Genomic DNA, 18,938 nt, shown 5'->3' with positions numbered 1-18,938 from the left:
TTGCTATTTTAAGATGTCAGGAAACATTGGCTTGAGTTATAGATATATTTATTACTGGGTTGCCATAGGCAATGCAGTTCAAAAATGCGTTGACTTTGTTTGTTTTCCTTTTTATCTTTTTTTCCGTGTCAAGAAAATGGAAAAGTTGCACAATAGGTCTTTCCTGTCACTCCCGTGCTAAGTATTGGCTCTGTTCGAAGAGCCTTATGCACGTATTTCAGAGGGTAGAAATGCGTAGATTTTATCTCGTAGAATATTTAATTAACCTATAATGGTGTTTTAGTGGATCTTTAAACAAAACATACCCTTGTGGAGCTCAAGAATGGACCATCAATTGGATAAACAAGATAAGCAGTGAAAAGTAAATATCTGGAATCTTGAAAGCGATGAGTAATGGACTCCGTCGAGCTGTATCAAAGTCAGCTAAAGGAAAGGAAAGGAACTTTATTTAAGTGTCTAGTCGGTCCAGCGCTGGAGCACTAATTGGGGACACTGTAAACTGAAATTAACAATTAATGCAAATCAAGTCAAATTTTGGTTTTTGAGAAGAGGGGGAACTGGAGTACCCGGAGAAAACCTCTCAATGCAGAGTAGAAAACCAACGTATGATGCCACTTCTGGGAATCGAACCCTGGCCAAATCGGTGGGAGGCGTATACTCTCACCACTGCTCTATCCCTGCACCCCTAGCTGTATTTCCGATCTTTTACTAACTGTGGTGTTATGTACAACACTGAAACCAAATGGAAAATTCTCTGGTAACTTTTTCTGCTTGGATATGGAGAGAGAAGGAATCGATCACCTGGAGTGGATCAGTGATTTCTGTTGTTTGGCTATTTATTTTTATTTTACTCAACTCTGCACAATATTCAGGTAAGAAACAATTCGAAATTTGACTAATTCTTGTTTGTCAAGAATTGTTTATGGCGGACCCAAATATGTTGTTTGTTTCAATAAAATCTTTCGCTGCAAACTTAAGGTTTTTGTGAGATTTTTTTGGGCCTTTCAAGGTAATATTCGAACTCAACTAACTAGCATGCGTGGGTTGAAATTTGACACGCACGTGTAATGTTCATATAAACCGGAAGTTATTGATACCGGATGTTTGCTAGGACCTATGGGATATATTGAACAGAGCAATCATGGCGTCCACCTATGCTGTAACACGTTTTCTTGCAACTGTTTATTAAATCGTTGTTAATTTTTTGCGTCCCGTTTTGAAATCCATTCAAAACATAACAAATGGCGACGAGGATGGGATGCAAGTAATCGAAAACGGAAATCTTTGCGTTTAAAGTGTTAAATTAACCGGAAATCCTACCGATCAGCCTTGTTTTCAATGCCTGCAGATTCTTCATCAACCACTTCGCCTTCGCAGCCTTCAGCAGCCTCTGCAATGGCAGTTAACCTACCGACCTTTCCTGAGTTTGATCTTCAACCAAGAGATACCACATCCGTTCGCTTTGAGAAGTAAATCAAGCGTTTGGACAACATGTTTACAGCAATGAGCATTACCCGAGCATCTCAAAAGAAAGCAATGTTGTTGCATTACGTGGGAGAAGAAACCTGTGATGTGTTTGAGACCCTTACCATTCCAGAACCGCCGGAAGGAAGTGACAAATACAAGACTGCCGTAAAGGCTCTTGTTGACCATTTCGAGCCTCAAAAGTGTGTGGATTATCATGTCTATTTCTTTCGTCAGGTAACGCAAAAGTCTGGTGAAAACATTATCGAGTTTTACACACGTCTCCAGCTGTTAGCACGCAAGTGTCAATTTGCCGATCCCAAACTGGAAATGAAGTGGCAGATTATTCAAGGAACCTCATCGCTTCGCCTGAGACGTAAAGCAATCGAACAGAGCCTCAATCTTGAGAAATTGTTGAAAAGTAGCTCGCGCCATGAAAACCGCTGACGAACAGACCAGTGAGATGGAGAAACAGCAATCCAATGCACTGGGCTATGGTAGAAATAAAGCAACCGACGTTCAGCAGAAAGAGAATTCTCATGGTCTACCAAAGTCTGAATTGCGTAACAATAGGTGTGGTTTATGTGGTGAAAATTACCCACATCAAGGAACTTGCCCTGCTCAAGGTAAAAAGTGTTTGAACTGTGGCGAAATGAAACATTTCTCCAAAGTTTGTCGTGGCAAACCCAATAATCTGTCCAAATCTTCGCACCCAATGAAAACGTCAAGAGGTAAATACCATGTCAGGTCTGCAGATGTTGAAGAGTCTCCGAGTAGTGAAATGTCATCTCTAGTCGGTGTTGACAGTGACAACAGTGAAGAGTATACTTTTAACATTGGTGCACAGGGACACGAAGCTGGTAAGCCTATCTTTCAGGTCACCATCATTAACACACCAATCCGCATTATGGCAGATTCAGGAGCAACCGTGAATATCTCAAAAAAAAAAGAGAGACTTTGATGGCCTTAAATCAAAGCCACAACTGGTTGAAACAAGTGCCAAAGTGTATCCGTACATGTCTGATAAGCCACTAACCCTGTGTGGAAAGTTTCGAGCCACTGTCACCAGTGGTAGCTGTTCATCCGTGGAAACATTCTATGTCGCAAAGGGTTCATCAAGCTCCATACTTAGCTGGACAACCTCACAAGCATTAAATCTTATTAAAGCAGTTAGTAGGGTCGAACCTCCTGTTAGCATACCACCTGATGCCCCAGATGTTCTCAAGGAATTTCCTAATCTAACCAGTGGAATAGGCAAGTACAAAGGTGAACCAGCACGCATACATGTAGATGAATCTGTCAAACCCGTGGCTCAGCCACATTGCCGAGTCCCTTTCCATGTAAGAAAACAAGTGGAGGAAAAACTCAAACAGCTCAAAAATGATGACATCATTGAACACGTAGAAGGTCCCACCCCTTGGGTATCGCCAATTGTTGTTGTGCCCAAGCCGCATAAAACGAATGAGATTAGAATTTGTGTGGACATGCTTTCATTAAACAAAGCTATCATCAGGGAGCGACACATCATACCCACCATCGATGATGTAGTGTTGAACTTGAACGGTTTTAAAGTGTTTGGTAAGATCGACTTAAATCAAGGGTACCACCAGATCCCATTGCATCCCGACTCGAGAGCGCTGAGCATGTTTGCTACACACGTTGGACTGTTCCAATACAAACAAGTTTGGTCTCTCGTGCACAGCAGAAATCTTCCAAAAGAAGGTGGGTGATGCAATCCATGGCATACCCTGCGTCAAGAACATCAGTATGACAGCTATGTTGGGGGCGCAGACCAAGACACTCATGACCGACATCTGAGACAAGTATTCCGTCAACTCCAGGAGAGTGGTCTGACAATAAACTTACCTAAGTGCCAGTTTCGAGTTCCCACTATGCCCTTCTTTGGCCATGTGTTCTCTGAACAGGGCATGTCACCTGACCCTAAAAAGGTTGAAGCTCTTCAAAATGTTGTGCCACCAACCAATGTATCTGAAGTACGAAGCCTCCTTAGCTCAGCTGCATTCTGCTCTAGGTTCATCAAGAATTTTGCACTAATCACCAGGCCTCTTCGACAGCTGACCTGTAATGGAGTGAAGTGGCAGTGGACTGAGGAAGAACAGTCATCATTCGAACGCCTAAAAGTGGCACTATCTACCAAGACTACCCTTGGATACTTTGATCCAAAGAAATCTTTGTCGATGGTAGTCCCATTGGTTTAGGTGCTGTCCTGACCCAGAAAGATGTTTCGACTAATGAAGTGACACCTTTGCATTATGCCAGTTCTCCACTGACACCAACTCAAGCTAGATATCCACAGATTGATTGTGAAGCTTTGTCAGTTTACTGGGCTGTAAAGCGCTTTCACTTGTTCATCTATGGAGGGGAATTTAAAGTAATCACAGACCATCAACCTCTGGTTTCCTTGTTTAACAACCCCACCTCTAAACCGTCCGCCAGGATAGAACGTTGGCTCATGGAGCTACAGCAGTACCGATTCACAGTAGAATATCGCCCTGGTGCCTCAAACCTCGCAAATTATGCTTTGAGACACCCAGTGGGAGACTTGGAATCTCACAATTATGAAATCGAGTCTGAAGACCACATCTCTTTTATTACAAGAAATGCAGTACCAAAAGCTGTAACACTGTCTGAGGTAGAATCTGCAACCGCAATGGATCCATTGCTACAAGCGGTTATATCTGCAATGAAATCTGGTTGCTGGTATAAGGCGCCACCTGGTGTATCATTATCTGAGCTATCCCGCTATGAGCAAGTCAAGGAGCAGTTAACCTGCACTGACACTGTCCTGCTAACCTGCACTACAAGAACGAATTGTTGAAATCACCCATGAAGGTCGCTTGGGCATAGTGAAAACTAAGGCCCTCCTGCGAGAAAAGGTGTGGTTCCCATGCATGGACAAGATGGTTGAAACAAAGGTCAAGGCCTGTTTACCGTGCCAAGCTGTAACCCCAGTGTACGCTAGAGATCCTGTTCAAGTATCAACTCTTCCTGACAGCCCTTTTGATGAAGTAAGCATTGACTTTGCGCATGTTGAGGGTGAAACCCTACTTCTACTGGTTGATGATTATTCAAGGTTCCCGTTCGTAGAACCAGTGTCATCAACGTCCGCTAGTGCTGTCATACCTAAGTTAGATCAGCTATTTGCTACATTCGGAACTCCCAAGATTGTTAGATCAGACAATGGTCCACCTTTCAGCGGAGAAGAGTTTGCCAAGTTTCTCATGCGCTTGGTTTCAAGCCCCGCAAGGTAACCCCATTATGGCCTAGGGCCAACGGTGAGGTGGAGAGATTCGTGAAAACACTGAAGAAGTGTCTTAAAGCCGCTAAAGTGGAAGGAAGAAACTGGAGAGAGGACCTGCAAGCGATTCTGAGAAACTATCGCACCTCTCCTCATCAAACCACTGGTGTGGCCCCAGCAGTATTGTTACTGAAACTTCCTGTGCGTAACAAGCTACCGCAGACCAACTTCGGGGAGAATGCTCTGCTATTCCAGATCAACAGTCCACAACCCCCAAACCTCATTTGCATGTCATAAAATTGGGACAGAATTTGTCCTAGTTCGCTGATTGCACATTACGTTCAAGGGAGTTTCTGCTCGGACAAATCGAAACAACTGTTGTGACAAGCAGCATTTATTTTAAGAGACTTTGGCCTGAGAGGAAAAGGCCAAGCTGTTTCGATCGTCCGTGTGCTGCTTCAGTGCCTCCACGCACTTTGATGGATTTAACGACGTGAAAAGACCCATTTTAATAGTTAAATTATTTTGCTTATTGATTTGCACATGAGAGCACTTGCAGATACTCAAACTTGTTTGAGAGCGGTCGGGAGAATTAACTAAAAAAGTTGAATTCGCAACATTTGTTGCAACTGTGTGTGGGTGAGGACGGACAAAAGTTTTTCGCATTTTGAAGTCGTCCTTTCTGCACATTAGACAGTGATCTGTAGCTTTTTGCTATGAAAATAACCTGTTTTAATTAAACACGTTCAACAATAAATTTTCGCTGTGAGGGAAAAAATAATTCATCAAATAAATTTATCTTACGCACTGAAAATCAATACAACATTGTTAAAATTGCTCCAAACTTATTAAAGCTGTTGAAATGAATAGCTATCTCTGTAATCACAGTTTTCAGGGATGTTGATGATGCGCTTCATTGCGTCTCGTGGGAAGCAGTCTCGTGTTGATGGCCAAAACTGGTTGACGTCAACACCGTGACGAGAAATCTGAGCTGTCTCTATGCATGGAAATGAGTTTCTGGGGTTGTGCAACCAGAGTATTTTTTTTTTGTCCTCGACCGTTGATTTAGAATTGCGGAGCCAAGCCAAGGGTATCTTTTGGCTTGCCTTTTACTGTTAACTCCCAGCTTTTTTGCTTTTTGGTGCAAATGTTAAGTAAAAAAAATTGACCTGTCATCAGATTAGGCTGAAAATAAGAGGAAGTATGTAGCGGAAACATGACGATTCGGGAACATTTTGTGAAAAAATATTTATAACGGGTGACACGCGCAACTTGATCACGTGAACTTGCCAGGTTATGCTTAACATCCACTTGGCCTTTTGACATCCCATTGAAAAAAAACTCATAACATATTCGCAGACCGGTTGATTTCTCTGAAATGGTGATTGCTAACGAATAGAGAAAGATTTTCACAATAACTGAAAATTCCTGTGTTAAGCATGGAAATTCGCCGAAGCCGTAAATGCGACTAAATCTGTTGCGTGCGTTGCTATTTTTGTGTTTTGATTGTTGTGCAAATTTTGACAGAGAATATTAAATTATGAAAAATATCTACGGAATACGGATAGATTGTTAAAAAATCTTAATATTTTTAGCGGTATTTGAACATAAAAGATGCAATGCTTGACAATATCTAGATGTATCACATCATCTAAAAATTTCTGTGTTAAGCATGAGAATTCGACAAAGAGGTAAATGCAACTAAATTTGTTGCATGCATTGCTATTTTTGTGTTTGGATTGTTGGGCAAATTTTGACAGGGAATATTAAATTATAAAAAAATATCTACAGACAGATCGTTAAAAAATCTTTATTTTTAGCGGTGATTTGAACATAAAAGATGGAACTCTTGACGAGAAATAATATTTTTGTTGATATTTGAAAGAAGAATCATTTCGCGGGAATCAGGACGCGGTGAAAATGAGTTAACCAATTTGCATACGTGCGTTGAAATGTGATACGCGAGGAGACAGGAATTTTATTTCTCTGACAAATGATTTTGTCATTGTGGTGTAAAATGAAGTTTATTTGGGAAGGCAACAATATTTCTTTAACTTCCCATATAATCCAATTTATTGCTACCACTTACTAGTGCGAAGATTGTTTACATGAAACTTAGACTTTTTGTGAATATTGAGTGTTATGAAATTACATCATTTGCTTGACAATATAACACAAAAACGTTCAGATAGTAACAAACTTCATATTTATTAACCATTTCTTCTGCTTTTGTGCTTGTCAGCATTGTGGTTTGTGATAATTCACAAGTCTGTTTTTGTATCTCATAGATGTTCAGATTTTCAATTACATGGCCGCTCAACCTCGCGATTGTGTAAATAGTTCACCCTGAAGTCACAATAGATACGTTTCTCAGGAACCCGACAAAGAAGGCTTCCTGACCTGACAGATTAATGTAAATATTCAGTTAAATATTACAACAAAATTAAAAAACCAAAGACGGAAGTTTCTTGGCTAAAAAGTATGTTGTTTTACTCTGAAAACAACGAACGATTAATATTCTTTCCCGTAGTTTATTCATTTGACACAAGGTGATCACGTGCACCTTTACTCAAGAGCGTGTTTGTTATCTTTAAACTGAATTTATTACTAAAGCTTACAAAACTAAAAGACCTCAAAATGAGACATGATATTACAAAATAATTTAAGGTGTGAATGTGTGAGCCAAAGGGCCTCTGCAGGCGCCACATGTGGGTGACCCTCAAATGGTCTTAATGTCCCCCCACTTGAAAAAATTAACTGGAACCCTGCAGTTCAATACCACCCAATTCAGTGCCTTCTGTTTTTGTGTAACAGGTACCACAGGCAACCCAGAGTACTCTTTTATAGAGCGTCTTGTTCATTTTTGTTTTCCTCTTTTTGTCTTCAGAAATGAGGTCCTTCAAAACATACACTCAATTTAAATTTTAGACATTTCTTTCTCCAAAGTATTTCATGCCTCTCTGATCTGTATAGAAGTTTGCAATGATAGGATGTGATGTTCGGTCCTCCCTTAGTGGCCCAACTTGATGTGCATAACTAGTTTTAAATCAAGATCTCTCGAGATTTTCAAGTGTATCTCTGCAGTCTTCTTGTTGGTGTACAGGTTATAACCTCTGGATGTTGTTGTTGTTACTGTTAAGGCCAATCCACCTCCTCACAGTAAATTCTTTGTCAGTTTGAATGCAGTCAGATTATGCACTCTTTTAGGAGTGGCATAAGGACCAGTGTATCATTCCAAAGAAATCCCTTAAGGACGGTGCCTACTAATTAATTGAAGATATTTTTGCCACGGTGTGTGATTATGCAGGAAATGTAGATCTTAACAAGTGTTATTGAAATCCAAAAAGAAAATCGGGGGTAACCACGCATTTTTCAAAGATAATACAAAGCAATGTATGGTGTTCTTTCTCAAATTGAAGCTTAATTATCTCTCAAAAATGCATGGTTACCCCCAATTTTTTTTTTGGATACCAAGAGTGCTTACTAAGATCTACTCTCTCTGGATAGTTTTAAAGTGCGCAAAGATAGACCGTATTCATAAATGGCGGTCAAGAAATTATTCTTTTGTCTTAACGCTAATCATCTAGCCTCGCTTTGGAACAAAAATTCTTTTGAATTTTGCTCGTGCTAACGAGGCTAGTTAGGATGATTAGCATAAAGACAAAAGAATAATTTCTTAGCCGCCATTTATGAATACGGTTTATATCCCTGTATTAGTAAGCATCACCGATAGGAAATCCGAGTATATCGAGATGCGCAGAACGTATGGGCAATAACAATAGTAGGCACTGTCCTTAAATTAAGCTACATAATAATATGTGCTTACAAACTAGTCTTGTTGATAAAGACAAGTACCCTAAACAGAGAACTAACTCTGCTGGTGAGGGTGTCTCTAGACAAAGCATTTTCAGTCTCTTCTGCTGTAGTGCATCCTAATGAGGGAGTGATATTTAACGTACCATAATTATTTTGGAAGCACATGGCAATTGGCTAGGGGAAGAGCTATTCAGAAATTGACCCTTCCCTTCTCTTTGGTGCTTGCCTGACTCCCTTTTTCAATTTTCAAGGTGTCATCAGCTGTGCCATTTGTAAGATGGTAGATCATGATTTTAAGGACATGACCAAGTTGTTTACACAGTCTCTTTCATTGCTTGGCCTGTAGAAGCATTCTATCTACTTTCAAAGTTGTATTCAGTTATGAATAAAATTAATTTTGTTTAATGATAAAAAGGGTGAAATAGAAATGTAAGGTTTTTTTTTTTAAGATGTGTCCTTCCAAAATATTCAGTAACCATGTTCGAGAGTTGGGTCTATGTGTTTGGCAGAGAGATCATTGTCATGTCCACAGGGTAAGTGGTTAAAAGGTAAATGTGCCGACATTTGTGTGGTGTCTTTACATAACATGTTAGTTTTTTACTTTGTTAGTTTAGGTGACCTCACTCAATTGAATTGAAATGTTGCTGTTTGCTCTAAAAAACCTTTTATTTCAGGTTTCCAGTGGTCAGTGGCTTTTACAAGCTGTTAGAAGTTTGTTTGAAAATCTGTGAAAAGCTGTCATTTTTCAAGGTAGTTTATTTCTTAGGACTGTGATTTTACATCTCTTTGCTTGAAATATATTACTGAAAAGCTCATGCTTTCAAAAAAAGGAATTGCATGTGGTATACTAGTCATGGAAAAATCAGAGACAGATTTAATTGTACAGTTGAAACTTGATTATCCAGACCTCGATCATCCAGATTTCTCAATTATCCGGACTGTTTCTCTGGTCCCAATTTTGAATTGAATATTTATTAGCCATGATCAAGATCCGTAGTCATATTCGTTTAAAAACTTCAGCTTCAAAAAGTGAAGTAAAGGCGAGTTTGTTTTCGTTTTCAATAAGCCAAAGGAACACTCACACGCGTCGTAACTAATGAAGAACTTTTGAATGAGTTCTGATTGGCTTAAAGGTGAAATTTAATGCTGTATTAGCTCGTTCAGCGTTACACTTTGGCACATTATGCTTTTATGTTTTTCTATTATGCTAATGATTACTGCTCAAAATTTTTGCTATTATTCTCTTATTGCCGTGTTAAAATGCTCGAAAAATTCCCTCAATACATACACAAAAATAGACACAAAAAAGTTTCAGTAACTAGAATGTATTTCAATGGAAACCTGAAAACTACATTTGGGCTTGGCCAAACCCTTACCATTTTGCCAGCTGGTCAGATCATGATTAGCATCAAAGAAACTGTTATGAGGAACTGTGAGAAGATTCTCCAAGAAAGTCAATGTGCCAGCTACATAAACCCTTATTTTTAATCTTGAAAAATGCTGCGTGGACACTGTTGTGCTCGCAACATTGAAAATGGCTCTTATTTCTCTAAAAGAAAAGTGATAGATATCATACAGTTATGTTCCAAAATAACTGTATATCAGTAGAACTCCAGTGACTGAGATGGTTGTGATTGGGAAAAAACGTATGTGACTGAATGGGGTGGGAGCTTCAGCGTGAGGACATTGACGGCAACAAAAGCGTCATTAATTCAAATCTTGTATTTCAGTCTTCACTCTGTTAAATGAATTGGTTATGATATAGAAAATCTCTGGAAATGTCCTTTGCCTATGTTTCAGTTTTGTCATTTACTTGGTACATGTAAATGGCAAATGATTTAATTAACTCACTGAGCTGCCATTTGTTGTGTTTTGGTTTTATTTTATTGGTTGTTTCTCTCACCATGTACAATATTAAAATATGACATTACAGTTTGTCAAAGCTGAAAAACAAGACAATAACAGTGAAGACTTGGATATGGAAATAGTAGACGTATCAGATCGTATGACATGCTTTGTGCTCTTTCGCAAGTTTCTGAAAGAGGTGAGACACAGTTAGGGTTAGGTATTGAATGGATTGTCATTGTGTAATTTAGATTTAAAAAATGTTAATAAAACATAGCTGCATTTCTTTTCTTATACATTATTAATAAATTGTGTTACATTACTGTACTTAGGGAGGGGCATGACCAAATGTAAAGGGTACTGGATTCGCATGTGCATGCATTGAGTCAAAAACCAGCTTTTAATGAGGATTGCATTAGAAATATTGAAACTATGATTAAAATAAGGCAAAGATGCTGTGCCACATAGTGTGAACTAATTCTGGCTATTTGGGTATAATTTATTTTATTGATATTCAACTTGTGATCCAATACATTACAGCTGCAGACTCCTTTATGTGTGTCAACAGGTACTGATAAGGATGCAGCATTACAAGGATGACCTGTTGGCCTCATGTTTAAGGCTTGTTTTATCTCTTCCTCTTGAAATAGTCCAGCTTGATGTTGCTTCCTTAGTGCCAGCCATGAAGGTAAGATATCCGATAGCACTGTTGTTCTACGCTGTCAACAAAATTGTTTCTGTGGCAATAGAATATTAATAAAAACATTTCATACTTAAAAACTTTTTTGCACTTACAGCCAAGACTGCTTTGAGTTCTGACTACTGGTAGTGTTTCTTTTTAATATTACAGCTTACATTTAAACTTGGCTTAAGTTACACCCCTTTGGCTCAAGCTGGTCTAGATGCACTGCAGAAATGGTCTGCGTCTCTTCCAGCAGAAATGTTGAATCCCTGTCTGTCTGAAGTCCTTCCTTGTTTGGATGGCTACCTCAAATCCTCTACTGACAAAAGTAAGGACTATGCAAGGTGCTTGGTTTGAGCATGTGTACTATAAATTTTACAGCGGCTTTAGACACTCTTTTATTGAATTAGTGTCATGTCACACCTATACAAACCCTTGTGTTTGCCTTGAGTTTGTAAAATGTTGGGCTGGACAGTACCTAATCATAGTTTCATAATAAAATTATTTTATATTGGCTTGGACATTTTGTGCAGATGAAGAAGGTCAGCTCTCTGAAGATTCAAAGACCATTGTATTGCGCACAGCATCTCGTCCTGGATCACGAAGGAAAATTCCTCTTAAATTGCTGAAAATCAAGGACGAGATGGCACATCAGGTGAGGAAGGGTATCCCAACTGTAGATCATTAACAGTGTTTGCATGCATCCTTTTAACATTTTTTCTCTGACAGACATGCACTGTTCTCTAGGATTTATGTAGTACGTTATTATTGAATACTTCTTACGTACACTGTAATTCTTTGTGTTAGGGTAGACTGCTCGCAATCCCTACTGAGTTAGTCGAACAGCCCGCTTTGGTCACAAAGTGAGCCAAGGGGAGAATGGTGATAGAGCGAGATAAAGAGACTGCACGATCTTCTGTAACCGAAACGTTCAGAATTTTGCAACAGGAAATTCGGATTGGTCCGTTGATAATGGACCACTGTCAGCTTTTTTTGACTAGTTAATTACTTCTTGTCAGATTGTGATGCCAATCTGTCTATGATTTTCTGTGGGAAAAGAAAAAGATAAGCACAATATGGGTTTTGCGGTTTCGATCATTTATCCCTTCAAATAGCTAACAAATTGAACCCAAACAAGAGCTGAAACTCACGGTCGAAGCTCTTCTATTGGGCAAGTATGTTATGGCTGTGCCACCAACTGGTTTCATCAAGAGCATTATTTTATGAGAGCTTTGTCCTCTAAAGATACTTGTGACCCATATCAAGCGTCGTCCATCGTTGTAATAGTTCCTCGTCGCAGCATCACCAAAGACCAGATTCAGTCAAACAATCATCTATGAGTGGTTGTCTTCGAGAAAAAGGGGAATGTATTGAAGGCCATGGCTTCAAACAAGTATTGAGTCCTTTTTTTGCAGAACAAGATCTGTATTGATTTAATGATAGATGATGAGTCATCCTTCCTAAATAAGGATTTTTCCTTGATAGTTGTTGATCAACATTCAAAAGAACATTTATTCTGCAAATCCTGCAACAATCTGAGGCCTCTTTCATCTGGCTGCATAGGTTTTCTACCTCTCTTTTTACTGGGCTTTGGAGTGTTGATCATTGAATTCAAAGTAAATACAGTAGTTTTTCTGTGGTTTCCTTTCCAAATATTTGATTGCATTTTACATGTACATAAATATTTAGAATTTTGTAAAGTAGCGGACATATTTCTGAAAGCACGGGACATAACTTTTTTGGCACTGCAAGGAGCTTTGCGAGCGGGGAAGGCACAAGCTCCCCCCCCCAGGATATTTGTAAAATAGGGTTCCCAGGCAAGGCTGGAGTTCACGCAAATTCTCTCTAAAAGGTAAAATAAAACAAATCCCTCAAATATTGGCATTAAAGTATAGGACATGGAATGGGAAAACATCGGACGAAATGTCCGGCCTCTGGCCTCAAAGGAAAACCCTAAAATATTCCCACGCCATTGAGTGCTTATTTACATTAGCAATAAAAGAGGCAGAACCATCTGTCATATCACTTTCACTCATTCGAGTAGCAGATTCTGAACGCCTCGGTTACAGAAGATCGTGCAGTCCCTATATATCTCTCTCTGTCACCATTCTCCCCTCGGCTTGCTTGTGTGACAAAAGCAGACGGTTTGACTAACTCAGGAGGGACTGCGAGCAGTCTAGGGTTAGGGTTAGTTTGCTGTAGGTTGTATATTTTAAATGAGGTATGTCCTCAGTTCTTTCCTTGGTACTAACTTATTAAAAGTGGCCAACATGTCCTTGACTACTTGGACTATGTGTTTGGGAACCTTGTACAGTTGGCTCCTCTTGCTGTTTGAGATGAACCAAAATTGAAGGGTCTTTCTCTTTGGTGAATTTTAATTTTAATTTTCATATCTTACTTTAATTATTATGTTCTTTAAAATTACAAATTCCGGCAGTGGTGGAGAATTGTTTCATCAATGATTTCATGTTTTTTTTGTTGTTGTTGTTTTTTTTACTTTAGGGCACCCCTGCCCCATTGGCAAGTGTTCGCCATGAGATTCTTAGACTCCTTGGAAGTCTGGGAGGTCAAACAAACGTCCTGCTTCTTGGAGGGAAAGAAATTGATCCTTCAAAGATTGTTGCTTGGGACTCGTTAAAACACCTGGGTTTTGCTGTGCCTTTTCAGGATATGAAGCCCGAGATTGATTTAGGTATGGCCAACACTTAAAAAAACCAAACATACATACATACATACATACGTTTATTGTAACTCCCAATTTGGGCTTTTCGGTTACAATGTCTAAAAATATATATAAATTGAAAAGAGAAAAAGGAATAATATAATAAACGTTACATTTAAAAGCTAGAATCAGTTACAAAAGACCTCTGAATATAATTTACAAGTTAACTGAACACAAATGTCCTCCACTTAATAGCTTCTGCGCTAAATGGCGCCTGAAGCAGTTTACACTGTCCGCAGCTTTCAAATCATTACAAATACTGTTCCAAAGTTTACATCCACGATATGTAAACGAACGTTGTCCATATGACAGACGACATAAAGGGATGTGTAAAAGATTACATGATCGCGTAGCCCTAGTATGAATTTGAGAGCGAGATAAAAATATATTAGCCAGATATTTCGGGACTAAATTATTAAGACATTTATATACCATTACAGCATCGTTGAGAAGGAGTCTGTCCTTAACAGTGAGCCAGTTGAGGGATCTTATGCCGTCTGAGATGTGGTCATATTTCCTGAGACCTAAAACCTGAAAACCCCATCAGATTGCCTCAGGTTGCATTAATTTCAAAATTTAAGTGGCAATTTTGAAACGAAAATTCTCTGATCGAAATTATTTTAAATTTTTTTCAAGTAACCTCAACTTGAACTTAAAAGCGCTTCCCTGTGCTGTTTCATCTGATTTGTGCATCATTTTTGAGAATACAGTGTAACATTAACAAACAATAAAAGAAGCATGGTATTTGCATAAATGTTGACGTGCATTATTACTTAATGGGTGAAATAAATCTAATAGCACAACTTTTTATCTGAGCACCAAATGGAAAGCCTGGAGACCCTAACCCAACCTTAATAAAATACCTCAAATTAAAAATGCTGTGGCAAAATTCTTGCACCTCTTTTTCCCAGTATCTAGAGGATTTAAGTACTCAGAAACAGTCTTGGGTATATTTCCCTTGCAAGTTTATCAGCCTTCAATGTTAGTTTGGAAACTAATGCTTTAGAAAGAGTGACATGTATTAAAATATGCAGTGTCAGGACATCTTGCCAAGACCATGCTTAATGGCACTTAAAGGGAACCTCCACTAAAACAACAAAATAACTTTAAGCCACAGAACATAATGTTTGCAATTAAAAATTTTCAAACTTTTTCTAATGAAAGCGTTTGAATCCGAAAAATGGCCGCTGCCATCTTGAATATTTGTGACGTGTCGTGGTTGCCCTATTTTTCTGACACAAAGAGCGATTGTTCTGGAACAATAGGGCAACCATGATACGTCACAAAATTATTATTCAAGATGGTGGCGCCCGTGAAATTTGAAAGCCAAAACAAGTGTTTTGAAATTCATTTTTTCGGATAAAAACGCTTTCATTGGAAAAAGTTTGAACAATTTTAATTGTAAACATTATGTTCCCTCGTTTAAAAGTTATTTTGTTGTTTTAGTGGAGGTTCCTTTCATGACTGCATGCAACCTTTTGTCTCTCTCTCAGAGGGGACTTAACCATTTTGAACTTTTTTGAGAGTTTGATGTTACGATTCCTAGTTAGCCATTAATTAATATGATGGGAGGAAAATGGGCGGGGGGGGGGGGGGGGATATTATGGCATGTTTTGTCCACGTTTCTCTTATGGTTATTTTGACTGGCTAATTATCTTGGAAATTATCATCTTCTGTCTTTTGTTTTTGTCTTTGCCTCCTTTTTTAGCTTTGCCATTGTCTTATCAAGTTTAAAAAAATATCATTTGCACCCTCCCTGTCCTTGGGCAAGTAATGCTACTCAGGCCATAAATAAACTTGACACCAAACATGTTAGGGTTAGGGTTAGGGGTTAGGGGTCAGCATATTAATTGTAATGCATGGCAGACAGCTACTTCTGTCAATAGTACATGATTCTTTTGTTTGCATGATTGTTTTATTCTTAGCTTCTTCTACGTGAAATTGCAGATCCATTTTTACCCCGTCTGATAGAACTGGCAACAACATCAAGTGACAGGCAAACAAAGGTAATTTCTACATGACAATTCGAGGTCATAGCAGTTAAGCATCAACTTCAGCAGTTGCGAAGAAGCCTGAAAAAAATCCAGGCTTGAACAGAGCTATTGCCCATGACCATGCAATTGAGTTAGGCCTAACTGGACTGAACTATCAAGCCAACTGGGAGCTGGTGTAATTTTTCTTTGCTTAATCATTGGGGATTATTTATAATAACACCATCTGCAGGTTCTTACTAGGCCTCCTTGGAATATTAATTGTAATGCATGATAATGGCTGATGAAGAAAACTACAATTATTACAATCAAAAACATTTGTTTCCTGCTCCGGAAGCATAATAAAAGTTAAAAAGTTTTACAAACTCGGAGCTAAAAGTTAAAACTTATGAAATATTTCGTCCGTTTTTCAACCGGACTTCATCAGTCAATGATGTGAATGTTAAAAAGATGAATTTTAAAAAGGTTTTTAACGCTTCTTGGGGGTTAGAATTGTGTCATAGATGGCTGCTAATTCGTAACCATTGTCTCTGTTTAACGCCGGTTTCGTAAGTTTAATTTGAATAGCTTCTTTTATCCTGCGTTTGAAGGTGTTAACTTCCGTTGATAGTACTTTTGTCTTATTTGAGTCCACCGAGTGGCCCTCCAGGCGACAATGCTCGTGAATAGCTGATGAACTTCTTGATTGGTGTTCTTTTACTCTGATTTCCAGAGAGCAGGCCGTTTCGCCAACGTACTCCTTGTTACACTTCTCACAATGGATCTGGTACACAGTACCGCATTTCTTGAGATTGACAGTTGTGTCCTTGACACGTACCAATTGTGATCTTAGAGAATTGACAGGTTTATGAATAAGTGTAACCTCGTGTGACTTGAAAGCTCTTTGCAGGCGTTCCGAGATTCCTTTGATGTATGGCGTTGATGCATAGATTTTCTTCTCGTTTTGAGGCTCTTCGGTATCTTCTGTTGTAGATTTTGGATGTGGTATTGTTAGCATCCATTCTGGATAGTTATTCATTTTTAGAGCTTGCTTGACGTGCTGTGTTTCTCTAGTTCTGTCATCGTTTTCCGTAACCAAGGTCTGAGCTCTCAACATCAGGGTGTTAACCACAGCTCTTTTGTGTTGTAGTTGATGGTTTGATTGGAAGTTTAGGTACTGGAATGGATGCTAACAATACCACATCCAAAATCTACAACAGAAGATACCGAAGAGCCTCAAAACAAGAAGAAAATCTATGCATCAACGCCATACATCAAAGGAATCTCGGAACGCCTGCAAAGAGCTTTCAAGTCACACGAGGTTACACTTATTCATAAACCCGTCAATTCTCTAAGATCACAATTGGTACGTGTCAAGGACACAACTGTCAATCTCAAGAAATGCGGTACTGTGTACCAGATCCATTGTGAGAAGTGTAACAAGGAGTACGTTGGCGAAACGGCCCGCTCTCTGGAATCAGAGTAAAAGAACACCAATCAAGAAGTTCATCAGCTATTCATGAGCATTGTCGCCTGGAGGGCCACTCGGTGGACCCAAATAAGACAAAAGTACTATCAACGGAAGTTAACACCTTCAAACGCAGGATAAAAGAAGCTATTCAAATTAAACTTACGAAACCGGCGTTAAACAGAGACAATGGTTACGAATTAGCAGCCATCTATGACACAATTCTAACCCCCAAGAGGCGTTAAAAACCTTTTTAAAATTCACATCATTTACTGATGAAGTCCGGTTGAAAAACGGACGAAATATTTGTAAAACTTTTTAACTTTTATTACAATTATTACAGTTTAGAATAATCAAATTGGACTTCGTGAATTTGCAATGTGTGGAGGCATGAATATGAGGTCATGCACAGAAATAAATAACAGGACTGGGCCCTCAGAAAGTCCTTGAGTGTTGGCATGGGTTGGAATTTGATGCAGGTTCTATGAAGCTCAGAACATAGTGTGATTGTGGAAATAGGAAAAAGCTGAAGGACTTAATGAATAACTTTAGGCTGAGGATCAAATGTATGCAAAACAAAGGTGATTGAAGGCCAAACATATTGTTATAGCACATGCTGACAACTGTGAATTGATGCACGACTTCATAATGCTGGAAGAACTAACATGAAGGCTACAAAAATTATCATCAAATGAACACAGATTGCCACCGCTTGTAAATTTGAGTCTCTTTAAAATTCCTGTTCAACTTTTAAAAAAATTACACACATTCAATTTTGTATAGGTTATTATGATAAGTTTGTTTTTGAAGCCCTTGCAAGAGTTCACGCAACTTATGGTTTTGATGCGTGAAAGGTCTTGTGAGAAGAAAACAAAATAGTTGTGTGTTGTGTTCCTGTCACAACAGAAATGCCAGTCACCAACTGAAGGTTGTCTCTTCTTTTATGTACAGTAGTCATGTTTGTCGTCGTAGGTTGCTGCTTGTGAATCACTTCACTCTCTTATTCTTTATGTGCTTGGCAAAAGCGTCACACAGCCACAGGGAAAGAAGGTAATGTTTACCTAAGGCTTGTATACATGAAGTAAACTGTAAAGTGGTAAGTATTTCATCCTTGTAAGATTTATGTAGTAAACATATTATATGTAGCGCTGAATTCGAACCGAAAAGCCATAAATAACAGAGAGCAAGAAAAAGGTAGCATTCATCAGTTTTACCCGTCAGGCAAGAGGTCTTTTTAGATATTCCATTAAAACGTAAGTATTTTTTAATGTGTAGCTAACCCTCTTCACCTCTTCAAATCTTAATCCCCGCATGCAGTCTCCTCAGTGTTTTTGTACCCTTTTTCGAGGGGAAAATACTAATAATATTTTAAACAAGACGTTAATGCTTGTTAATGTATGTTGCCTTTATACTAATGTTTAGATGTCTTGCTAAAACCAACGATAAAAGGATGGCTTTTCCCTAGCCCCCACTACAGGAAAGCTTGCTCACATATGTGTTTTTTTTTTGTGTGGTGATAAAAGAGTCCAATGGAGAAATTATGGAATCATTTATTTCCTTGCCTTCTTCAACTTTCATGTGATGTTGAACAGGTTAGTTACATTATTGCCATAATTAGACAATTTGAATGTACAACATTTACAATTTTTATTACAGAACGCATTAATGCTGTGTTTACACTTGGGCATTTGCGGAGGTAATTAAACGTTTAC

The 18,938-nt window shown here is 38.7% G+C and overlaps 2 protein-coding genes across 5 annotated transcripts in view; both read left to right on the top strand.

Moving 5' to 3' along the window:
- LOC137971222 (DNA-dependent protein kinase catalytic subunit-like) overlaps nt 1-18,938 on the top strand; it is a 153,634-nt gene that overhangs the window by 42,785 nt on the left and 91,911 nt on the right. For all 4 annotated transcript variants that reach the window (XM_068817999.1, XM_068817995.1, XM_068817997.1 and 1 more), the window contains exons 22-31: nt 8,989-9,072; nt 9,214-9,289; nt 10,473-10,583; nt 10,953-11,072; nt 11,235-11,394; nt 11,600-11,721; nt 13,569-13,758; nt 15,736-15,794; nt 18,199-18,276; nt 18,750-18,818. In XM_068817999.1, coding sequence (XP_068674100.1) covers nt 8,989-9,072; nt 9,214-9,289; nt 10,473-10,583; nt 10,953-11,072; nt 11,235-11,394; nt 11,600-11,721; nt 13,569-13,758; nt 15,736-15,794; nt 18,199-18,276; nt 18,750-18,818 — 1,069 coding nt within the window. The remainder of the gene's footprint in view (nt 1-8,988; nt 9,073-9,213; nt 9,290-10,472; nt 10,584-10,952; nt 11,073-11,234; nt 11,395-11,599; nt 11,722-13,568; nt 13,759-15,735; nt 15,795-18,198; nt 18,277-18,749; nt 18,819-18,938) is intronic.
- Nucleotides 1,898-2,425, top strand: LOC137970479 (uncharacterized). The gene has a single exon (XM_068816994.1). The coding sequence runs from the start codon at nt 1,898-1,900 to the stop codon at nt 2,423-2,425; it is 528 nt and encodes a 175-aa protein (XP_068673095.1).

Source organism: Montipora foliosa, chromosome 9, assembly GCF_036669935.1.
Source record: "Montipora foliosa isolate CH-2021 chromosome 9, ASM3666993v2, whole genome shotgun sequence".
In the NCBI taxonomy this organism is placed as follows: Eukaryota; Metazoa; Cnidaria; class Anthozoa; order Scleractinia; family Acroporidae; genus Montipora; species Montipora foliosa.
Note: the sequence above shows the minus strand (reverse complement) of the source record. Positions and strands in the feature narration are given on the sequence as shown.